Here is a 20,900-nt window from a genome sequence, read left to right on the forward strand (position 1 = left end):
AAAATATATTATATATTTATATATAATAAAATATATTATATATTTATATATAATAAAATATATTATATATTTATATATAATGCAAATATATATAATGCAAATACATGAGCAATTCTATTGATGTATTTTCTAAAAAGGCTAATCTTATTACACAATGTTTAATTCTTCTTTTTTTTTTTTTGAGACAGTTTTGCTCTGTCACCCAGGCTGAAGTGCAGTGGTGTGATCTTGGCTAACTGTAACTTCCACCTCCCTGGTTCAAGCGATTCTCTTCCCTCACCCTCTGAGTAGTTGGGCTTACAGTTCCCAACACCATGCCTGGCTAATTTTTGTATTTTTTTATTTTTAGTAGAGTTGGGGTTTCACCATGTTGGCCAGGCTGATCTCGAACTCCTGACCTCAAGTGGCCTCCCCAAAGTGCTAGGATTACAGGCATGAGCTACTGAGCCCGTCCAAGTTCTTTACTAAGAATTTTTGTTATAGATTGAGAAAAGGAGAGAATTTTTTTTTCATAGTAGAATTCTATATATTCATGTATTAAATGCTTTTACATATCTAATCTTCTCATATTGGGTTATTGATTTTGAATTTTGGAAGCGATACCTTCCAAATTCTTTTATTGCCTTTTATTACAGTTTAAAGCTAATTTGATTGAATACCTTTTCATCTTCTTTCTGTGGCTGTTATTTTTTTTCTTTTATTAAAATTATAATAAAACGTGTGTAGGACCCAAAGAGAAATCAGTTTTGGTCTTTTTCTCTTTTTGCTCCTTTATCTTTTTTTAAAATCAGTACAAAGCTTTATTTGCGAGGCTAAACGATAAATTAACATCATGATTTAGGCTAAGTAAAAAACTAATATCATTTTTTTCTTTCAGATCTCTATAAAAATGGACTCCAAAGAGCTAACTTTGTACCATTCATAGCAGTCTTGAAGGTAAAAACAAATCATTTATTTGTGTTTACTAAGATCATACTTATTGATAATCAAGGGCTTTGGTAGGATTGTCTTGGTCTTGGCATTCAAGCAGAATTTATTTTGGCATTTAGATAGTAATAGTCAGGGGCCAGGCATGGTGGCTCATGCCTTTAATCCCAGCACTTTGGGAAGCCAAGGTGGGCGGATCACAAGGTCAGGAGTTCAAGACCAGCCTGACCAACGTGGTGAAACCCTGTCTCTATTAAAGATACAAAAATTAGCTGGGTGTGGTGGCAAGCACCTGTAATCCCAGCTACTGGGGAGGCTGAGGCAGGAGAATCATTTGAACCCTGGAGGCAGAGGTTGCAGTGAGCCGAGATCACGCCACTGCACTCCAGCCTGGGTGACAGGGCAAGATGCCGTCTCGGAAAAAAAAAAAAAAAGAGACTACCCAGGGCAACATGGCAAAACCTCTTCTCTAGATAGTAATAGTCAAAGACACTAAAGGAGAAAAGAATCTTTTGATATAGTACTCATCCATGTGTACACTGAAAAAATTGCAAAATATAGTCTAAATTATTCTCTAACTGAAACATTGAATAGTTTGCATTTTATAAATTTTAAATTGAGGTATGCTCATAAATATTATAGTGGAATATTTAAACTTATACATTTATTTCTGAAAAAAATGTTTAATGTTCCCTGTTTCCTTCAGGTTAATGGCCATTATTAACATGTTTTCTTAGCTATTAAAGTTGCTATTCTAGAATAGCATTATTACAAAAATATTCTAATATATTTAAATGTGATTGCCATCAAGTTATGAAATTATGTCAAGTTGAGGCACATAAATAGTTTAAATATTTGTGCATATCATCACTGCATAGAGTTTAAAATAGTCTTCATTACAATATGATTAAGAATAAAATAGCCTCCTTTTTTACTATTAATTTTAAGTAATATTTTACATGATTATTTAATGATTTCACATTCTGCCAATATTTATTGAGAACCTACTATGTACAATGTGTTGCATTAGGCATAATGGATAATAGAATTATGAACTAAGCTGTTTTTCTGGCACATTATTTATAACCTAGTTGAGGATGTAAAATATATTTAAAAATCCCTATAAGAGAAAGCAAAATTTGCCAAAATATAATTCCCATAATTTTAGATAAATACTTTCTCCCCATGCACATCAACAAATCTGAAGAAAGGATAAAGAATTTTTTAAAAATTGAAACCTTAAAAATTCTTACCCAAGAAGGGTTAAAATATTTTACCTTCAGACATTCTAAAGGCATAATCAGACAATCTTTTTGACGTGTACTTTGGTTGGAATTATTGTTGGTGCCAAACTTTATTCCCTATGCTATACTTAGGAGAATTCAAACATCTGTTTCCTTGACCAATTTTAGGTTCCCAAGGATTTTAATTTCTCGGAGATATTTATAGATGTAGGAAAAGTACTTTTGGAAGATTTATGCTGTTAGTAATTTTTTTCCCTTTATATTCACGCTTTGCATTTAGGGAGAACATAGACTTGCAACGTTTTCTCCATGCTAGGAATCCAAAGTAATATGGTATACACAGATACCAAAATATAAAGAGGAAGCTAGGAAAAACAGGTGCTAAAAATAGTGTCTTCATATAGCATAAAATACACAAAATATAAAAAGAGAAGTCTCAGAAAGAAACAAGTTAAGGGGTTCTGAGGGAATAACTTTGTAGCTGTACTTTTTTTTTTTTCCTCCGAATATTTTCTTGTTGTTTTCTTTGGCCAGTAATTAGTCATACTTCAATATATAATAGCAGTATTAATAGGCAAAATGAATAGTAACAATTTGAAAGTGAACATGAACTGAGAGATATAATATACAATTTAAAGTTGAATGGACTGAACTTCCCAGGAAACTAAATACCAGATTAGATGAGAAAAGGTCTAAAATGTCTAATTTATTCAAGAGAATTTTCATATATGACAAAACATCAATGAAATGAAAACTAGAGCTGGTTTCTCTGAAGCTTTTCTGTTTGGGCATATAAAGTTTCTTTTGTAAGGAAAGGTAGTTTAATATTAACTTAAGTGACATTTTGCCTCTTCACAGATGCTAGTGTTACTTTTCATTCTGGCCTAGCTGAGAGAAAGGTATAGCAAAAGTCAATCTTAAAACAAATTGAGACTCTTAGTTTAATAAAAAGAAATTATTATAAACAAGATAGAAATTTGTTGAGGAAAAAGTATATTGTAAAATTCATTTTAAAAAAGTTCTTCTCTATAAACCAAGTAGTTACAAGTTTGTAATTCACCACAGAAGCTTGTGGTTTGTTGCTTGGGATATTGAAAAATAACAAAAACGTATATAAGCTCTTAGTAAAGCCTGCTTTATGGCCCAACATGTGGACAATTTTTGTAAATATTTTCTTTAAAATATTTCTTCAAAATAGTACTCTTCAGTTGTTTTGTATTATTGTGTAGGTTTGTTAATTATGCTGTTCAAATCTTTATTCTCATATTTTTTTCCTATCAATTACTGAGAGACTCAGGGGATGCATCTTTCACTATAATTGTGAATTTGTCTATTTTTCTTGTAATTCTGTCATTTGCCTTACATATTTGGAGGCTGTGTTATAAGTTGCATACAGATTTATAATAATTATTTTATTTATTTATTTATTTATTTATTTTGAGACAGAGTCTTGCTCTGTCACCCAGGCTAGAGTGCAGTGGTACAATATTGGTTCACTGCAACCTCTGCCTCCCAGGTTCAAGCAATTTTCCTGCCTTAGCCTCCTGAGTAGCTGGGACTACAAGTGCACACCACCACACCAGGCTAATTTTTGTATTTTTAGTAGAGATGGGGTTTCACCATGTTGGCCAGGCTGGTCTCAAACTCCTTACCTCAAGTGATCTGCCCGCCTTGGCCTCCCAAAGTGCTGGGAGTACAGGTGTTAGCCACCGCACCTGGCCAGATTTACAGTAGTTGAATACTGCTTGTGAATGGAGATTTTAAATATTATTGAGTAGCATTGCTCCTTCTTTTCAAGTGTATTTGTAACCGTCTGTTGAAACATTGTTATCATGACTGCTTTAAAATCTTTATCAGATAATTCTAACGTCTCTGCCGTCTTGATGTTGCCATTTCTTTACATTCAGTTTGAGGTCTTCCTGATTTTTGGTATAAGTGATTTACAATGGAAACTGACATTTTCATAATTTGTCATGAGACTTTGAATCTTAACATTTTAACCAAATTTTTTATTGTGGAAAATATACATAACAAAAATTACTATTTTAATACATTTTGAGACAGGGTCTCACGGTGTTGCCCAGGCTGGAGTGCAGTGGCACAATCATAGCTTACTGCAGCCTCAACCTCCCCAGGCTCAGGCGATCCTCCTGCCCCAGCCTCCTGAGTAGCTGGGACTATAGGCGTATTCCACCATGCCCAGCTAACTTTTGTATTTTTTGTAGAGACAGGGTTTCACTATGTTTCCCAGGCTGGTCTCAAACTCCAGGGCTCAAGTGATTTGCCTGCCTCCACCTCCCAAAGTGTTGGGATTAAAGGCAAGAGTCACCACACCTGCCCTATTTTAATGATTTTTAAGTGTACAGTTCAGTGGCCTTAAGTGCATTCACATTGTTGTACAAGCACCACCATGATTCATCTCCAGAATTTTTCATCTTATGAAACTGAAACTCTGTACTCACTAAATGATAACCACCCATTGTCCCCCTTTCCCAACCCTGCTTACCACCATTCTGCTGTCTGCCTCTGTGAATTTGTCTTTTCTAGATACTTCATTTAAGTGGAATTACCTAATATTTGTCTTTTTCTTTCTGGCTTATTTCACTTAGCACAGTGTCTCTAAGGTTTATGTTTGTAACATGTGTCAGAATTCTAATCCTTTTTATGGCATAATAATATTCCATTGTAAGGATATGCCACATTTTGTTTATCCGTTCACCTGCCAATGGGCATTTGGGTTGTTTCTACCTTTCAGCTATTATGAATATTCTGCTTTGAACATTTGTGTACAAATATCGGTTTGAGTCCCTGCTTTCAATTCGTTTGTGTACATACCCAGAACTGAAATTGCTACATCTTATGGTAATTGTATGTTTAATTTCTTGAGGAACTACCATACTGTTTTCCATAGCAGCTGTACCATATTACGTTCCCATCAGCAATACACAAGCATTCCAGTTTCTCTGCATTTTCCCCAACACTTTTCTTTTTCCTTTTTTTTTTTTTTGATAATAACCATCCCAGTGGGTGTGAAGTGATATCTTATTATGGTTTTGATTTGCATTTCCCAAATGATTAATGATATTGAGTATCTTTTCATGTGCTTATTTTATTGATTGACTGATTGATTAACTGAGATGGAGTCTTGCTCTGTCACCCAGGCTGGAGTGCAGTGGCACGATCTTGGCTCACTGCAACATCTGCCTCCTGGGTTCAAGTGATTCTCATTCCTCAGCCTCCTGAGTAGCTGGGATTACAGGCATATGCCACCACACCCAGCCAATTTTTGTATTTTTGGTAGAGATGGAGTTTCACCATGTTGGCCAGGCTAGTCTCAAATTCCTGACCTCAGGTGATCCGCCCACCTCAGCCTCCCAAAATGCTGAGATTACAGGTGTGACCCACTGTGCCTGGCCTTATCTTTTCTTTTTTCAAATTGGGCAACATCTCATTCTACAAAATAGATTGTTATTCTGTTTGTCTTTGTGGATCTTATTTGAACTTTCTGTTTTAGTTAGCTCTTTTTAGACATTATTCTGTCAAGAGAAGGGGAGGCACTGCTTGCTTCCTTTATTACCGGATATAGCTAGAAATCCAGGCTCCCTATTCAGCCTCCATTGACACCTGAGCTGTGGTTTGGGGTGTGCTCCTTGTTATCTGTTACTGCTGGAAAGAGGGTTCTGACTCCCATGTGATCTCCACTGATACCATTGTGGGAGGAGGATGCTCATTACTGGTTGGCTGGGATGAAAGTTCCAGTTCCTACTTGGCCTTCTGTGACATCACCCTGGCAGTGGTGTTGGGACTCCTCATGACAGCCTTATGAGGGTGGAATTCTAGGCTTCCCTTAGCCTTTGCCAGCATGGTTGGGGAGGTGGAGCTACAGTTTTTCTCTGTGGTATTTGCTTTAGTTAGAACAGTTATTGTCTAAAAGTTTTATGTTTTGTTAAGTTGCCCTTTTCCTGCTCCTTTGGCTAAAGAGAACAGACTTTTATGGGGGCCTCATTTGTATGTTTCCATCAGCATTTCTTGGTTGCTGGCTTCTTTAGCTCTAAGTCTGGGATATATGAGTCAAAGTAAACCCTGTGGCTCACACTTGTAATCCCAGTGCTTTGGCAGGCCAACATGGGAGAATCGCTTGAGGACAAGAGTTTGAGACCAGCCTGAGCAACATAGTGAGTGCCCATCTTTACAAAAAAAAAATTTTTTTAAATTAGCCAGGCATTGTGGTATGTACCTGTCCTCCAAGCTACTTGGGAAGCTGAGGCAGGAGGCTCACACAAGGCCAGGAGGTAGAGGCTGCAATGAGCCATGATTGTGTCACTGTACTCCAGCCTGGGCAACAAAGCAATACCCTGTCTCTGAAAATTAAAAAAAAAAAAAAAAGTCGGTCCCACAGGAGGGAACCTCACCATCTGTTGTTCTTCAGGTCTTGAACAGGTCTAGCTGTTTTTCCTTCTTTCTACTTTTCAGGGTCTCTTGATGTTTGTTTTATATATAATTTCTAGAGGTTTTAAATTGTACGTATGAGGAGGGATAGGGAAAAGTACATCTCCATCTTCCCAGAAGCAGAAGTCAGCTTATTTAAGGTCCTTGTCTGTTAATTCCATCATTTCTGGTTTTGTTTCTACGGTTTGATTTTTTCCCCCTGGTTGTGAGTCCTATTTTCCTGCTTCTTTGCAAGTCAAGTAAGTTATGATTGGATGCTGCATGTAGTGATTATTACATTGAGTCTCTGTTACTTCCTTTAAGGGTGTCAAATTTTATTTTGGCAAGTGGTTAAGTTTCTTGCAGATCAGGTTGATCTTTTTGAGGCTTTTTTTTTTCCCCCTGTGCCGGAGTCTCACTCTGTTGCCCAGGCTGGAGTGCAGTGGCGTGAGGCTTATTTTTAAACTTTGATAGGGTGAATGTAGATTAGCCATTATTCCAGGTCTGTTTTAGCCCTTCTAGGTGTTAGGTTTTAGGACCTTTCTAAGCTCTTTACTGAATCCCCATGGTATTCATTGAGGTATTTCAGCTTTGACTATATCAGAATGCTTATATCTCCCAGATTATGTGTATTGTTCTTTGCCCAACTCTTCATATGCAATTTGTTATTCAGCCAAAGATTACATTCCCTATGCAGATATCTGGAACTTTTCTTCTGCATAGCATTTTCCTGTGCTGAACTCTTACTGTGCAAATTCCAACTGTTTCAGCATCCCAAAACTCTGAGGACTGTCTCTTCAACTCATTTAGATTGTTCTATTGCAGTCTAGAAATTGCATCTAGATAGAAAGCCAGGGAATATGGCCAGCTTGCTTGCCTGATTTTTTTCCCTCATATCTCAGGGATTGCTGTCTTTTGCTACCTATTACGTAATGTCTGGTATCAGCTGTTTCACATGTTTTGTCCAGTGTTTTAGTTATTTATTGCAGAAGGGCAAAATCCAGTTCCAATTACTCTGCCTTGGCCGAAAGCATAAATCTCTTTCTTAGTTTTTAGTTATAAAGGAAAAGAAGAGCAGGTTTTTTTTCTTTTTTCTTTTTTTTTAGTAATTTAGGAACTTAGAGCCATGTTTTATCATAGAAACAAAAAAATAAATAGGATAACAATAAAAAGACAGTTGTGGGCACAGGAATTTTGTTTCAGCTTTCTCTTACACATTTAGAGGAACAGTTAGGTAAATGATGATGCAGTCACGAGGGGATATAACAGTTATACGGAATATTTTTCAAAAGCTTTCAATAATGTAGAATAATGTTTACAGATAATGTGAGTGGAAAAGTATGATGCAAAGGTGCATCTATTCCTGTCTCAACTGTGGAAATAACACACATGCATGAAAAAATACTGGAAAGAAATATCCCAAAATGTTAATAGAACCTATTTCTGGATATTAAGATTATGAGTGATTTAAATTTTCTCTTTTAGACTTTTCTAAGATTTCTGGAATGATCTTGTATTATTTTTATAACGAAAACCATTTTTGAACAGGTGAATTTTGCTCACTCCTCTTTGGAAATCAGCAGACCTGACTAGGAGAACTCATAATCAAAGTTGAGAAATCAGCAAAAAGCAAAAGGGATTGAACATGGGTCCTATCTGTAGAGACCATTATTACAAAAATAAATGGGATGACAGGCACAGGGAGGAAGGAGCAGGAGCAGGGGGAGAGGCAGAGATGAACTAACAAGTAAAAGCACGTGTAAAGTAGTCATGGTACTGATGACATAAGAGATTAGACATGAAATAATTATAAGATTAGATGATAAGTGAGCTGGCAGAGCAGCTCTCAAATAAACTGAGAGCAGACCATTAAGAAAAGGAAAAACATCTTAGAAAAAGCAAATGATAGAATCAACACTGCTGAAAATAAAATCAGTGATAAAGAGACCAAACTTATGAAAGATCATATAAAATGATGCTGGAATAATCAGAGATGAACACTACTGCAGAAAAAAATGCTAGATATGGAAAGCAGACAGCAGAGATCATACATTCACATAACTCATATTTCTAAAAAAGAAAACACAAAGATAAATCAGAAGAAAACTTTCATGAAAGTTAGGTTGAAAGTCTAGATTCAAAGTGTTCATTGTTTATTTCCCATTGTATGATCCCCCCATCAAGAATCATACATTTTTGGCTGGGCGCAGTGGCTCACACCTGTAATCCTAACACTTTGGGAGGCCAAGGTAGGTGGATTACTTGAGGTCAGGAGTTCAAAACCAGCCTAGCTAACATGGTGAAACCCCATCTCTACTAAAAATACAAAAAAATTAGCTGGCCATGAGGTGGGTGCCTGTAATCCCAGCTACTTGGAAGGCTGAGGCAGGAGAATAGCTTGAACCTGGAGGGCGGAGGTTGCAGTGAGCCAAGATGGTACCACTGCACTCCAGCCTGGACAAGAGCGAGACTCTGTCTCAAAAACAAACAAAAAAAAGAATCATACTTTTTTTGATGCACAACTGAGCCTGAACCTGAAGGATTATAAAAAGAATCTTACAATCATATGGAAGAAAAATCAATGGGAAAAGAAGTCAAGCTGGTCTGAGGCTTGTAAATTACAAGTAGATACTAGAAGAGAAGAGAACAGTTTTTACTATATTCAATTTTTAAAAATGTGACATCTGGTCAGCTAGGCTGTCATGTACCTCTACACCCACAGATATATATTTTGGATATATGATAATTTAGGATTTATAGTCCTTAGTGAAGTTCCCTCAATAAACAACTTTAAGATTTTATACCACCAGTCAAAATTAATAACATAAATGGAGATATTGTGGTAAGAAAATATTGGTGGTCATTGAATCTGACTAAACATTTTCTTCTTCTGATCTATAAGTCAGACAATAAAAATTTTTATCATATTATGTGAGAACTTCTGTAATTGAGTTAACTAAAGGATGCTAAAAAATAAAGGGGCCCTAGGAGGTTCCAAGATGGCCAAATAGGAACAGATCCAGTCTACAGCTCCCAGTGTAAGCAATGCAGAAGACGGGTGATTTCTGCCTTTCCAACTGAGGTATTGGGTTCATCTCACTGGGGCTTGTCAGACAGTGGGTGCAGCCCACGGACCAGGGCGGGGCATTGCCTCACCCAGGAAGCGCAATGGGTCGGGGAATTCCCTTTCCTAGCAAAGGGAAGCCATGACAGACGGTACCTGGAAAATTGGGACACTCCCACCCAAATACTGCGCTTTTCCAACGGCCTTAGCAAATGGCACACCAGATTATATCCTGTGCCTGGCTCAGAGGGTCCCAAGCCCATGGAGCTTGCTCACTGCTAGCACAGCAGTCTGAGATTGAACTGCAAGGTGGCAGCGAGGCTGGGGGAGGGGCATCTGCCCTTGCAGAGGCTTGAGTAGGTAAACAAAGCGTCCTGGAAGCTCGAACTGGGTGGAGCCCACCGCAGCTCAAGGAGGCCTGCCTGCCTCTGTAGACTCCACCTCTGGGGGCAGGGCATAGCTGAACAAAAGGCAGCAGAAACTTCTGCATACTTAAAAGTCCCTGTCTGACAGCTTTCAAGAGAGTAGGGGTTCTCCCAGCACGGAGTTTGAGATCTGAGAACGGACAGACTGCCTCTCAAGTGGGTCTCTGACTCCCAGCCTAACTGGAAGACACCTCTCAGTAGGGGCCGACTGACACCTCCTACTGCTGGGTGCCCCTCTGAGATGAAGCTTCCAGAGGAAGGATCAGGCAGCAACATTTACTGTTCTGCAATATTTGCTATTCTGCAGCCTCCGCTGCTGATACCCAGGCAAACAGGGTCTGGAATGGACCTCCAGCAAACTCCAACAGACCTGCAGCTGAGAGTCCTGACTGTTAGAAGGAAAACTAACAAACAGAAAGGACATCCACACCAAAACCCCATCTGTACGTTGGTTGCCATCATCAAAGACCAAAGGTAGGTAAAACCACAAAGATGGGGAGAAACCAGAGCAGAGAAGCTGAAAATGCTAAAAATCAGAGCGCCTCTTCTCCTCCAAAGGAACGCGGCTCCTCGCCAGCAATGGAACGAAGCTGGACGGAGAATGACTTTGACGACTTGAGAGAAGAAGGCTTCATATGATCAGTAATAACAAACTTCTCTGAGCTAAAGGAGGATATTTGAACCTATCTCAAAAAAGCTAAAAACCTTGAAAAAAGATTAGATGAATGGCTAACTAGAAAAAACAGTGCAGAGAAGTCCTTAAATGACCTGATGGAGCTGAAAACCATGGCACGAGAACTATGTGATGCATGCACAAGCTTCAGTAGCCGATTTGATCAAGTGGAAGAAAGGGTATCAGTGATTGAAGATCAGATGAATGAAATGAAGTGAGAAGTTTAGAGAAAAAAGAGTAAAAAGCAATGAACAAAGACTCCAAGAAATATGGGACTATGTGAAAAGACCAAATCTACGTCTGACTGGTGTACCTGAAAGTGATGGGGAGAATGGAACCAAGTTGGAAAATACTCTTCAGGATATTATCCAGGAGAACTTCCCCAACCTAGTGAGGCAGGCCAACATTCAAATTCAGGAAATACAGAGAATGCCACAAAGATACTCCTTGAGAAGAACAACTCCAAGACACGTAATTGTCACATTCACCAAAGTCGAAATCAAGGAAAAAATGTTAAGGGCAGCCAGAGAGAAAGGTCGAGTTACCCACAAAGGGAAGCCCATCAGACTAACAGCAGATATCTCAGCAGAAATCCTACAAGCCAGAAGAGAGTGGGGGCCAATATTCAACATTCTTAAAGAAAAGAATTTCAACCCAGAATTTCATATCTAGCCAAACTAAGCTTCATAAGTGAAGGAGAAATAAAATCCTTTACAGACAAACAAATGCTGAAAGATTTTGTTACCACTAGGCCTGCCTTAAAAGAGCTCCTGAAGGAAGCACTAAACATGGAAAGGAACAACTGGTACCAGCCACTGCAAAAACATGCCAAATTGTAAAGACCATCAAGGCCAGGAAGAAACTGCATCAACTAATGAGCAAAATAACCAGCTAACATCATAATGACAGGATCAAATTCACACATAACAATATTAACCTTAAATGTAAATGGGCTAAATGCTCCAATTAAAAGACACAGAGTGGCAAATTGGATAAAGAGTCAAGACCCATCAGTATGTTGTATTCAGGAGACCCATCTCAGGTGCAGAGACACACATGGGCTCAAAATAAAGGGATGGAGGAAGATCTACCAAGCAAATGGAAAACAAAAAAAGAAGCAGTGGTTGCAATCCTAGTCTCTGATAAAACAGACTTTAAACCAACAAAGATCAAAAGAGACCAAGAAGGCCATTACATAATGGTAAAGGGATCAATTCAACAAGAAGAGCTATCTTAAATATGTATGCACTCAATACAGGAGCACCCAGATTCATAAAGCAAGTCCTTAGAGACCTACAAAGAGACTTAGACTCCCACACAATAATAATGGGAGACTCTAACACCCCACTGTCAACATTAGACAGATCAACAAGACAGAAAGTTAACAAGGATATCCAGGAATTGAACTCAGCTCTGCACCAAGCAGACCTAATAGACATCTACAGAACTCTCCACCCCCAATCAACAGAATATACATTCTTCTCAGCACCACATCACACTTATTCCAAAATTGACCACATAGTTGGAAGTAAAGCACTCCTCAGCAAATGTCAAAGAACAGAAATTATAACAAACTGTCTCTCAGACCACAGTGCAATCAAACTAGAACTCAGGATTAAGAAACTCACTCAAAACCGCTCAACTACATGGAAACTGAATAACCTGCTCCTGAATGAACTACTGGGTACATAAAGAAATGAAGGCAGAAATAAAGATGTTCTTTGAAGCCAATGAGAACAAAGACACAACATACCAGAATCTCTGGGACACATTTAAAGCAGTGTGTAGAGGGAAATTTATAGCACTAAATGGCCACAAGAGAAAGCAGGAAAGATCTAAAATTGACACCCTAACATCACAATTAAAAGAACTAGAGAAGCAAGAGCAAACACATTCAAAAGCTAGCAGAAGGCAAGAAATAACTAAGAACAGAGCAGAACTGAAGGAGATAGAGACACAAAAAACCCTTCAAAAAATCAACGAATCCAGGAGCTTATTTTTTGAAAAGGTCAACAAAATTGATAAACCACTAGCAAGACTAATAAAGAAGAAAAGATAGAAGAATCAAATAGACACAATAAAAAATGATAAAGGGGATATCACCACCAATCCCACAGAAATACAAACTACCATCAGAGAATACTATAAACACCTCTATGCAAATAAACTAGATAATCTAGAAGAAATGGATAAATTCCTCAGCACATACACCCTCCCAAGACTAAACCAGGAAGAAGTTGAATCCGTGCATAGACCAATAACAGGTTCTGAAATTGAGGCAAAAATTAATAGCCTACCAATCCAAAAAAGTCCAGGACCAGATGGATTCACAGCCGAATTCTACCAGAGGTACAAGGAGGAGCTGGTACCATTCCTCCTGAAGCTATTCCAATCAATAGAAAAAGAGGGAATCCTCCCTAATTCGTTTTATGAGGCCAAAATCATCCTGATACCAAAGCCTGGCAGAGACACAACAAAAAAAGAGAATTTTAGACTAATATCCCTGATAAAGATCGATGCAAAACTCCTCAATAAAATACTGGCAAACCGAATCCACCAGCACATCAAAAAGCTTATCCACCATGATCAAGTTGGCTTCTTCCCTGGGATGCAAGGCTGGTTCAACATACGCAAATCAATAAAAGTAATCCATCACATAAGCAGAACCAAAGACAAAAACCACATGATTATCTCAATAAATGTAGAAAAGACCTTTGACAAAATTCAACAGCCCTTCATGCTAAAAACTCTCAATAAACTAGGTATTGATGGGATGTATCTCAAAATAATAAGAGCTATTTATGACAAACCCACAGCCAATATCATACCGAATGGGCAAAACTGGAAGCATTCCCTTTGAAAACTGGCACAAGACAGGGATGCCCTCTCTCACCACTCCTATTCAACATAGTGTTGGAAGTTCTGGCTAGGGCAATCAGGCAAGAGAAAGAAATAAAGGGTATTCAATTAGAAAAAGAGGAAGTCAAATTGTCCCTGTTTGCAGATGACATGATTGTATATTTAGAAAACCCCATCATCTCAGCCCAAAATCTCCTTAAGCTGACAAGCAACTTCAGCAAAGTCTCAGGATACAAAATCAATGTACAAAAATCACTAGCATTCTTATACAGCAATAACAGACAAACAGAGAGCCAAATCATGAGTGAACTCCCATTCACAATTGCTTCAAAGAGAATAAAATACCTTGGAATCCAACTTACAAGGGATGTGAAGGACCTCTTCAAGGAGAACTGCAAACCACTGCTCAATGAAATAAAAGAGGACACAAACAAATTGGAAGAACATTCCATGCTCATGGATAGGAAGAATCAATATCGTGAAAATGGCCATACTGCCCAAGGCAATTTACAGATTCAGTGCCATCCCCATCAAGCTACCAATGACTTTCTTCACCGAATTGGAAAAAACTACTTTAAAGTTCATATGGAATCAAAAAAGAGCCCACATTGCCAAGACACCCTAAGCCAAAAGAAAGCAGGAGGCATCATGCTACCTGACTTCAAACTATGCTACAAGGATACAGTAACCAAAACAGCATGGTACTGGTACCAAAACAGATACATAGACCAATGGAACAGAATAGAGCCCCCGGAAATAATACCACACATCTGCAACCATCTGATCTTTGAGAAACCTGACAAAAACAAGAAATGGGGAAAGCTTTCCCTAGTTAATAAATGGTGCTGGGCAAACTGGCTAGCCATATGTAGAAAGCTGAAACTGGATCCCTTCCTTACACCTTATACAAAAATTAATTCAAAATGGATTAAAGACTTAAATGTTAGACCTAAAACCATAAAAACCCTAGAAGAAAACCTAGGCAATACCATTCAGGACATAGGCATGGGCAAGGACTTCATGTCTAAAACACCAAAAGCAATGGCAACAATAGCTAAAATTGACAAATGGGATCTAATGAAACTAAAGAGCTTCTGCACAGCAAAAGAAACTACCATCAGAGTGAACAGGCAACCTACAGAATGGGAGAAAATTTTTGCAATCTACTCATCTGACAAAGGGCTAATATCCAGAATCTACAAAGAACTCAAACAAATTTACAAGAAAAAGTCAAACAACCCCATCAAAAAGTGGGTGAAGGATATGAACAGACACTTCTCAAAAGAAGACATTTATGCAGCCAACAGACACATGAAAAAATGCTCATCATCACTGGTCATCAGAGAAATGCAAATCCAAACCACAATGAGATACCATCTCACACCAGTTTTAGAATGGCAATCATTAAAAAATCAGGAAACAACAGGTGCTGGAGAGGATATGGAGAAATAGGAATGCTTTTACATTGTTGGTGGGACTGTAAACCAGTTCAACCATTGTGGAAGACAGTGTGGCGGTTCCTCAAGGAACTAGAACTAGAAATACCATTTGACACAGGCATCCCATTACTGGGCATATACCCAAAGGATTATAAATCATGCTGCTATAAAGACACATGCACACATATGTTTATTGCATCACTATTCACAAGAGCAAACACTTGGAACCAACACAAATGTCCATCAATGATAGACTGGATTAAGAAAGTGTGGCACATGTACACCATGGAATACTATGCAGCCATAAAAAATGATGAGTTCATGTCCTTTGTAGGGACGTGGATGAAGCTGGAAACCATCATTCTGAGCAAATTATCGTAAGGACAGAAAACCAAACACCGCATGTTCTCACTCATAGGTGGGAATTGAACAATGCAAACACTTGGACACAGGGTGGGGAACATCACACACTGGGGCCTGTCATGCCGTGTGGGGAGGGGGGAGGGATAGCATTAGGAGATATACCTAATGTAAATGACGAGTTAACGGGTGCAGCACACCAACTTGGCACATGTATAGATATGGTATAGATATGTAACAAACCTGCATGTTGTGCACATGTACCCTGGAACTTAAAGTATAATAATAATAAAAAATAAATAAATAAAGGGGCCTGGGCTGGGTGTGGTGGCTCAGGCCTGTAATCCCAGTGCTTTGGGAGACTGAGGTTGGAGGATTGCTTGAGTAGTTTGAGATCAGCCTGGGCAACATGACAAGACCTCATCTCTACAAAAAAATAAAAAAATTAGTCAGGCATGGTGGTGCATGCCTGTGGTCCCAGCTACTCAGGAAGCTGAGGTGGGAGGATTGCTTGAGCCCAGGAGTTCCAGGCTGCAGTGAGCCACGATTGCACCACTGGATTCCAGTGTGGGCGACAGAGCGAGACATTGTCTTAAACATACACACATACACACACACACACACACACACACACACACACACGAAAATGGGGAAAAAAAGAAAAAGAAAAGGGGCCCTGACCCACACTGGCAGTTTGAGTGGAGGTGGTAGCACATGTCAGGAGTATTTTTCCAAAGAGCTGATGATGCTTAAACTGAGACTTAAAAGACAAGTAAGTTACCAAGAAAAGTGGGAAAGGATGTTTACCATGCAGGGAAAAGACATAGAAGTATGAGAACTGTAATTAAAAATTTTATTTTCAGTAATCAGTTCATTGAGAAAAATAATTTTCATAAAATAACTGTCACTAGTCTGTTTACTTGAGGTTGGCAGATTTATTTAAAACTCAGATTTTTCTCCAAATAAAAGCAAGATATGTTTTGTGTTGTATTTAAATAGAAAAATTTAGGTAATTCTTATTCTCTTGGTTGTAATTATAATAATTGTCCCTCCTTCAATAAGTCTGTACTTTAACTTGAAATTTCTTTCTGATCATATGACTTAGTATCTTGATTTTACCAAGATTAATAAAACTTAGGTAATTCTCCTAAAGTATAAGAACAAATATAATTGTTTTGTTTTATTTTATTTATTTTTTTTTGAGATGGAGTCTTGCTCTGTCGCCCAGGCTGGAGTGCAGTGGCGAGATCTCGGCTCACTGCAAGCTTCACCTCCCAGGTTCATGCCATTCTGCTGCCTCAGCCTCCCAAGTAGCTGGGACTACAGGTGCCTTCCACCACGCCCAGCTAATTTTTTGTATTTTTAGTAGAGACGGGGTTTCACCACGTTAGCCAGGATGGTCTCAATCTCCTGACCTCGTGATCCACCCGCCTCGGCCTCCCAAAGACAAATATAATTGTTAAAGCATTTGTTGGTATCTATATAGCATCATTTTATAAAGTTAAAGGCATTCATTTTACCCTCTGCACTGAAAGTATTTTAAAGTAGCCTGTGATAGTTTATATCAGGGTGGACAAACTATAGCCAGTGGCCAAATCTGACCTGCTGCCTGTTTTTATAAATCAAGTTTTATTGAAAAATTTTATGCTCATTTATTTATGTATTACCTATGGCTCTTTTTGGAGTACGGTTGCAGAGTTGAGTAGCTGCAGTGGAGACTTAATGGCTTTCAAAGCCTAACATATTTACTATCTGACCCTTTACAGGAAGTTTGCTGGCCCTGATCTATATAATATACAAAGGGCAAACAATTGCTTAAAACGACATATGTCAATAGCACGTTTTTTTTTCTATGAAGTATGACTTGTTTTATGTGATGAAAATCCTGTGTCAGCATAGATTTATTAGTAGATCTTGGAGAAAGGGGCATTCCAAGAGCTTGCTGGATAAATGGTTGATCGAAGGGAGGAAGCTTGGTGAGTGAACCAAAAGCAAAGATAGTGGTTCAGTATCAATTTCAGATAATTTAGTAACTTGAGAAATATCAGCTTTGTTAGGATCAACTTTCTTAGAAATATCTTCAATTTCATACATTTAAAAGGAATAATATATCTTAAATGTACATTCATTGAATAGTATTTATGGAGTATAATCTCACTGCATTTGTAAACATTATTTAAAATTAGTGTGGTTAAAAGGAAAAGAGAACCAGTTGATATTTTGAACAGAAGAATAGTTTATTAGGTTACTTTCAACTTACTATTACTAGCCTTCTTGAAGATTAGATTGCCTGGCAAGCATTGCTATTCTCATCTGATCAAGGTCCAGCAATTCGTGATATTTTACACAAATTTTTCCATTTGGGTAAAAATCTGTCTGTTTACTCCATCACTTACACTTTCATAAACCATTTAGTTTGTTTCATTCCATAATGAACCCTAAAAGAGATAAATGCTATTCATAAGTTTTAAGGTTAAAAAAATTCTCAATGTGAATTTCATTAGCTTTCTTTTTATGATTCTCTTGATCAATTTAACAGTGTGAAATAATCTAAAATAATCTCCCCAGGGGAAATGTTCCTGTGCAAGATTGTATGTAGTGTTTTTGCACACAATGATAGATTTTAATATCAGTAATTTAGCACTTTGATTCTCATTCACAATGACAGCTTAGCATGCTATCTTCTTTCTTAACTTTTAAATTTCTTCTTAAAATTAAATGTTTGATGATTAGATTACTGAATGATAACTAAACTGCTGAAAAATAACCAACAAGGCATTCTACAATAGAATTTTCTCTTTGATGAATTTCAGATGATTCGATTAGAGAAAAATAATTCCAGCATTAACTCTTATAAATATGAATTTTCCTTTTCCTAATAAAGAGTTGCCCATTTGGAAGGCATCACTATCTGATTTATTTGTTCGGTTTAAATATGTAACATAAAGAAGTGATACTTTATAATCTGAGGTAGTAACAATTTTGTTCTTATTATTGCTACTTTTGTAATTTGTTTAATGTTCAAATAATGACATCATATCTTCTACTTGGTTGTTAGTGTTTCTTGACTGTTGTGCATCCTTTATATAAAACTTAAAAAAATTAAGTGATATATTAGTTTTTATGTTTTTATTTCCTGAGAAAAATTTTCCAACGATAAGAAAATTTTTCCTGATAGTAAACTAGAATATTCCCATGGTGTGATTTCCAGTTACAAACTTTAGAAAAGTTGTTTGATTATAACCCTTAGATAAAATGCTTCAGTGTTCAGCCTTTGTCCAGCCACCTGCATTAGGATTTATAGACTTGCTAAATAAATGTATATTTGCCATTTTTCCTGCCACAGTTTTCATTTCATTGGTGAAATTGATTTGTCAGTTTGTTCATTATAATTTTCAATACCAGAGCTTTCAGAGTGCTAAATAATCAGAATCAGCCTTTGAGGTCAGTGTCAGTCAGCCTCTATGACCTCTACTGCGTTGTCACCTGAGTCAGCCTTGCAGGGATTAACCCTTTGTTAGTGTGATAATGTCTTTACTTATGAGTTGGCTTTTTAATACTTAAGATTGAAAGAAACAAAAGACAGAACAAAAGTAGCAGACAACTCCTGAATTGGAAAGAGTTGTTGCTTTCCCCCACAAACTGTTTTAAGTGTGAAATTTGAATTCTGGTATTCAATATTTTACCATATAAAATGATCATTTTATATGAGATAATTTTATCTCAAAATGATCATTTTATATGGTAAAATATTTCTAAAATTATCAAGTTTTAGCTAACTAAGTCTAGGAAATCTATCCAAGATATTTTCTTAGATTAACCTATTCCATATATGTTTGAGAAAATTTATTTAAGAAAATTGGCTGTAGTAACAGGCACTAAAGTTTTATTTGTAATGGTGTTTTTGTGCTGTGTCCTTGCAATTAATAAATATCTAAGACGAAAATGGTTGTGATGTGGATTTAAAATACAATCCTTTTCCATCTTCATAACAGAATGTAGACTTTGTATTAGTCAGGGCCTATGTATAGAAAAGTAATTTTAGGTGTATGCCTTTTAAAATATTTTCTCTAATTATCTCATATAAAATAAAAATAAAGATTTTTCATGAAATATGTAAATTGTATATTTGTAGTTTTCTGGAAAAAAACAAGCTATTGCTTACATGTAAAATATATACTGTTTAGGACTTGAATTCTCTTCTCTTAGAACAATAAATAGTTATTTTTGGTTAAATCACAAGATATCAATTATTTGATGACAAAAATGGCTTAAAGGAAGTGTGTCTTAAATATGGATTAGCTAGTTCTTTGAATGATGAGATAAATTAGTTTAATTACACGTGGCGATTTTCTTGGCTAGTGATGTAATGTGAAATAAAATTCTCCCTTTCCACTCCCTGAAAACTCAAGCCAATTAATAGAACTTTTAAGCTCTTTGTCATAGGCCACCATGGAGGTCTGCAGAGAAGAACTTTAATCCAATAAACATTTCATTTAGATCATGAAAAGAAAGCATGAGGAGAAGCTCCTGTAAGAGAGGGCGTTACTATGATTCCAACCATGAAGAGATGTGAGGAATTTGCCAAATTAACCAAGAGGTCCTCATATTGAATGCATAAATGTGTCAAAACTAACAGAATCATTATTTAATTTGCTTGAACTCTATATTGAGGAAACTCTAAAAAGCCACAACTGTTTTCTTCAAAGCCTTCACTGTTGGGCTAGATGGACAGGGCAAAGGGAGGTTGTGAGAAATCCAGATACCAAATAACACTGGCCGAAGCTGGTCAGAAAAGGGAATAGATAATTAGGCGTAATTAGCGTGTATGAATCGTTGTCTCTCTGCCCTTAGCTTGAATAAATTTTGAAGAAAAAAACCCTAGTGGTGAAAATCCTTTGATGTAGGAAGAGTCATTGTGGCTTGGCAGCATAAAGGCAGTGTTTTATACTTTTTACATAATGGTTGTGATACAGACAGTGAATGGACCCTGCACCCCCCCGTCTGCTTTAGACCAAGGACTTTTGGATTCTCTTGAAACAAAATGCATCACAAGTTTTCGGTTGTTCATAATGAGGTAGCGGACCTCATCAGGGCTCAGAGGAAGCCATCTTTAGCTTTTGTTTAAACCTTAATCAGTTTTTTTTTTCTTTCTGGGAAATCTGTTTTCTTAAATCAACACTTCTTTTTTCTTCTTTGCTTGCACCTCCAATAAGAGATGGGAATCATGCTTAAGAAAGCTAAATGGAAAAGTTAAACAAAAATTATCACATAAAAGATGTATACATTTTTTAATCCCACATGAAAAAGATGCTTCTATATTCCCTTTTGCCTTTAAATCAGTAACATTCTAGTAAAGTTGTTTATAATAGAAAATATAAGAAAACATATAGGGAATAATTTTAGATTGTTTTTGGAAAGAACTTGTTTTCAAATTGAAATTACACAAAGTAAAATGGTAAGTAGGTTACTGTTTCACAG

At 37.1% G+C, this 20,900-nt stretch overlaps 1 protein-coding gene and 1 pseudogene across 3 annotated transcripts in view; one reads left to right on the plus strand and one right to left on the minus strand.

Moving 5' to 3' along the window:
• Positions 1–4,973, minus strand: part of LOC129060021 (mitochondrial import receptor subunit TOM5 homolog) — a 35,007-nt pseudogene extending 30,034 nt beyond the window's left edge.
• The window catches only part of AFG1L (AFG1 like ATPase), a 242,231-nt gene that overhangs the window by 110,388 nt on the left and 110,943 nt on the right, over positions 1–20,900 (plus strand). For all 3 annotated transcript variants that reach the window (XM_054557955.2, XM_054557953.2, XM_024248591.3), the window contains exon 7: positions 878–936. In XM_054557955.2, coding sequence (XP_054413930.2) covers positions 878–936 — 59 coding nt within the window. The remainder of the gene's footprint in view (positions 1–877; positions 937–20,900) is intronic.

Source organism: Pongo abelii, chromosome 5, assembly GCF_028885655.2.
Source record: "Pongo abelii isolate AG06213 chromosome 5, NHGRI_mPonAbe1-v2.0_pri, whole genome shotgun sequence".
NCBI classification, from domain to species: Eukaryota; Metazoa; Chordata; class Mammalia; order Primates; family Hominidae; genus Pongo; species Pongo abelii.